The sequence below is a fragment of the Antrostomus carolinensis genome, unplaced genomic scaffold (assembly GCF_000700745.2).
Source record: "Antrostomus carolinensis isolate BGI_N321 unplaced genomic scaffold, ASM70074v2 scaffold29132, whole genome shotgun sequence".
In the NCBI taxonomy this organism is placed as follows: domain Eukaryota; kingdom Metazoa; phylum Chordata; class Aves; order Caprimulgiformes; family Caprimulgidae; genus Antrostomus; species Antrostomus carolinensis.
Genome location: NW_010300781.1, coordinates 966 through 5,123, shown reverse-complemented (window position 1 = coordinate 5,123; position 4,158 = coordinate 966). Strand labels below are relative to the sequence as shown.

Below are 4,158 nucleotides of genomic sequence, written 5' to 3'. Positions count from 1 at the left end.
CCCACCCCTCCCTTAGTCCCACCAGCCCCTCGGTAGCGCTGGTACTGCCCTCTCTTCAGCGGGCAACTCTTAATTGTCAATAGCTGATCCCTTGTCTCTGTTGTACAGGCGTAAGGTGCACGCTATGTTGCCAACCTGGTGAACAAACTGATAGTAACTGCGTAGTAAAAATGCTATCATTTATACTGGAGTGTAGCTGGCTTCCAAGGAAAAAAAACAAGATAGGTATCTTAGCTCTTAAGAGATTTCCTAAGAAAATCTTCACCAAACTGCTCCAAAACAAAATCTCAGTAATGCTTTTTTTACCCCCTAAAATCATAGAATGGTTTGGGTTGGAAGGGACCTCAAAGATCATCCAGTTCCAACCCCCCTGCCATCAGCAGGGACACCTTCCACTAGACCAGGTTGCTCAAAGCCTCATCCAGCCTGGCCTTAAACACTTCCAGGGAGGGGGCATCCACAGCTTCTCTGGGCAACCTGTTCCAGTGTCTGACCACCCTCACAGTGAAGAACTTCTTCCTCATATCTAATCTAAACCTACCCTCCTTCAGCTTAAAGCCATTTCCCCCTGTTCTGTCATTAACTGCCCTTATGAAAAGTCCTTCCCCAGCTTTCTTGTAGGCCCCTTCAGGTACTGGAAGGCCACTATAAGATCTCCCTGGAGCCTTCTCTTCTCCAGGCTGAACAGCCCCAACTCTCTCAGCCTGTCCTCATAGTAGTAGGAGCCTGTCCTCATAGGAGCCTGTCCTCATAGTAGCTCCACTGTAGTTCAGTACACATCCATGCAGTCTGTAACTGCCTTACTATATTGATAATAGTTAAACACGTTATCTCAAGATCAACATCATCATTAGCACCATCAAAACTGAGATCTGAAAGCACTTGAGGAGGCTAAATTAGTGTCAGGCACAGCCCAGCAGTATTTTGTAGCATACGGTAGTGATAACGATATTTTAGTATTGCTTAACACACATTCCAGACAGACATATGCAAAAAGTTTTGGCTCATCAATACAAAACAACCACTTCGATCCTTTTAGTACAGAGCCCTGGGAAGTCCATCTGAAAAGCAAAACATGCTGTTTTAGTTTTGGGATGCTACTGAAATTATCTTTATAGCACAGAGCTAATTCTCCCCTTGAGTACAATCAAGTCAAGAAGCACTTCGGGAATTTCTGCCAACACACTGCTTCTTAATGTTTACCTTATCTCTCCTCTTCTTTTCTGAGACATGATTTTTTTGAGACTTCCTCCACAACCAGGTGGCTGAATTGAGTGCTCTCAAGTCCTTTGAGATTTGCCCTTTTGAAATCCAGTCTGTTTCAGACCTAGCCTTGTGTAGCCTTCTATTTATTTTCAGTAGAATTTATTCAAACCACAGTTATTTTATGCAGTTCACAGGAGTCCAAAGTTAAAACGCAAATAAAGTTTAGACAAGAGTAATGAAAACAAGGTTAACTCGAAAAGAACACAATACACTGAACTTAAACTACCACATACTCTGACTACAATTTAAATGACAGCTTTTGAACTTTATTGTAAGACTATATAGACAAAATTTAGTATCACAGTAAACTTTAATATTTCAATACCTTAAAAAACACAAATAAGAGCATGCATTTGTACACTAATAGATTTACAGAGCAAAGTCATCAGAAAGATTAAACTGCAGCTTGAATTCACTATATCTTCAGTAGATATCAGCGGGCATCAAAAACCACCACTGGAATGGTGCAGTTAAAGGAAAAAAATGTGCTGTGGTTGAAAAAGATCGGGAGAAAAAAGATTGGGGCGGAGGGGAGAGAGGCTGTCTAAATCTAAACTCAAAACTAACTACATAAAAGCATTTCAAAACTCTAATTAAGCACACAACAATTTCCTTTTCTTAAAAAGGTTGAGTAATATCAACAGTTCACAGTGTGCCACCCAGCAGACTATCACAGCTTGTTACATTTTGCATAGAAAATGGGAAAAAAGAGAAAAAGTGTCAGGAAAGAAAACAAGATCCCCAATCACACTGCAGAGGCTTCCCTATAGTACTCTGCTCTACTCTATGCATTTTTGGCCTTGAAAGATTCTTACATAATTACTCAAATCTTCCATTCTGTTTCTTTTATATACCTTGTCTCCATCCATAGCTTCCCAAATGCATTCAAGTGCCCGTGTAAAAGGATACATCTTTTTGTCCTTTTCTTGTACATTATTCTGTAGCCACATTCTCTGCATCTGATAGGATCCCTTGCCTTTATTTCATTTTCTGTGTGGCATTCTGATGTGATGGAGGAAGAGAAAGGGAGTGGATAAACAAAAACAGCACTGTTAATGCAAAGATAACTTCAAAAGTCATAATATTCAAATTCCTATTTCTGGCAAACAAAGCATAAGAAGAAATAAAGTGAATTTGTATCAAGATACTGTGCACAAAAAAAAAAAAGCAAACTTCACTTATATTAAGATCAATTAGGATCTTGCTAAAAATCACCAAATTATTACTGCACAGAATATATTTCACTCTTGATACAAAGAGACTGTCTACTAATGAAAAATTAAACTCAGCCCCCCAAAGCCACAAGTTTATTTTCTTAAATGACAAAATATTTCAGAGATTCCTGAAGTGACTAATAAAAACCACCAATTTTTAAGTTGTTGACTTACTTACAGGTAAGAGAGAATTTTACTACTGCACTTCAATAAAAGCTGAGTGACCATACAACATTTTCAAAAAAACCTCTCTGAGATGCACTAAATAGGAGGTCCACTATCTGCACCACAAGCAGACACTTAAGGAAAGCATCCTCTCAAGATGGAGGACCTCCACACAGCAACACAAGCTCTAGTGAATGATTTCCACATTGTTATCCATATATCCTCCATATATGTAGTACCATTAGCATGTAAAGCTTTAAAGAACATCAGGCTCCACACTGCTACTATGTGTATTTATGTACTCTTCATTGCACTGATTATGCATTCTTCATTATTAAAACATCCAGTAACAAGTAAAAAATTTCCCTGATGTTTTTTCTTTACCTCCACAAATGTAAATCATTGGCTGCTGCTTTGGAGGCTGAACATCCTTCTGTGAATCCATGTCCTAAACAAAAAAACATAAAACATGCACATCAGTTTCAGGTTTTTAAAATTATTTTTTCAAGATTTACACAATCATTTCAATAGCTCAGTCTAAAGCTAACAGAAGATTAAAAACTTCCTTAATAGTAAATACAAACAAATTCCAGCTGTCTTTGATGCACACAACATTGGCTAATTCAGGTTAGAAGAGACTTCAGAAAGTAATCTAGTTCAACTTCTCAAAAGCATAGTAACATCACGTTTCTCAGAGCTTTACCAATCTGGTATTCAAAACCTCCAAAGATGGAGATAGTACATTTTGTATTGAACAGGATTTTAAACATTAAAGCTCAATAAATAATATTTTCTTTCCTTCCTCCTGCCTGCAGTAAGAATTTCCTTTCTGAAAACATAAAAACATTTCTTATGTATCATTCATGTAATAATAGTGCATGTAATAATAAGCCTTTTTATATTTTTTCCCCTCTGATACAACACTAGCTACAACTGATACAACCTCCTTTATCTTACCTAGGAACCCTGGGAACAGACTATAGGTAGAAGAGCAACAGGAATTAAAAAAAAAAAAGAAAAAAAGGCAATAAGGGGACAGAGAGAAGAAATTCTACCCTCAAAATCCTAATGTAGGTATGTGTGATTACCAAACTGATCAAGAGTTTGATAACTCAGTGGTACTCTTCAAACACTGCTTAATGTCCTATAATGGTTTTGATTGTTCAGACTTATTTGGACACATGTATGGCTTCACAATATCAGACTAAATAGTTACATATACTGCACAAACACTCTACCAAGCTTTAAGTAATCCTATCATAACATATAAATATGGTTGCAACCTGTTGTTGCTGTAACCACTAGAGATAGTTAACATCTTTTTTTCCACCCAAAACAAGTTTAGACTAGAACATGAACATCTGTGGGGTTTTTTTTTGAGGTTGCTGTTTACTGTGCTGCTGTTCTGCCTGACACAGAGACAAGATTTCCTAACCCTTATGCCAGCAAATAGCCTTAATGATGCTTCTTTATGAGCATGATTCTCAGATGCTTTTGCTTAATTTTACAGTAA

The 4,158-nt window shown here is 37.5% G+C and overlaps 1 protein-coding gene across 1 annotated transcript; it reads right to left on the bottom strand.

Annotated features, from left to right (window-relative positions):
• Positions 1-1,699: 1,699 nt before the first annotated feature.
• On the bottom strand, positions 1,700-3,090 carry POLR2K (RNA polymerase II, I and III subunit K). The gene is made up of 3 exons (XM_010163245.1): positions 3,030-3,090; positions 2,176-2,268; positions 1,700-1,722 (listed from the first exon to the last, which is right to left on the bottom strand). The coding sequence occupies exons 1-3, from the start codon at positions 3,088-3,090 to the stop codon at positions 1,700-1,702; spliced, it is 177 nt and encodes a 58-aa protein (XP_010161547.1).
• Positions 3,091-4,158: the final 1,068 nt, after the last annotated feature.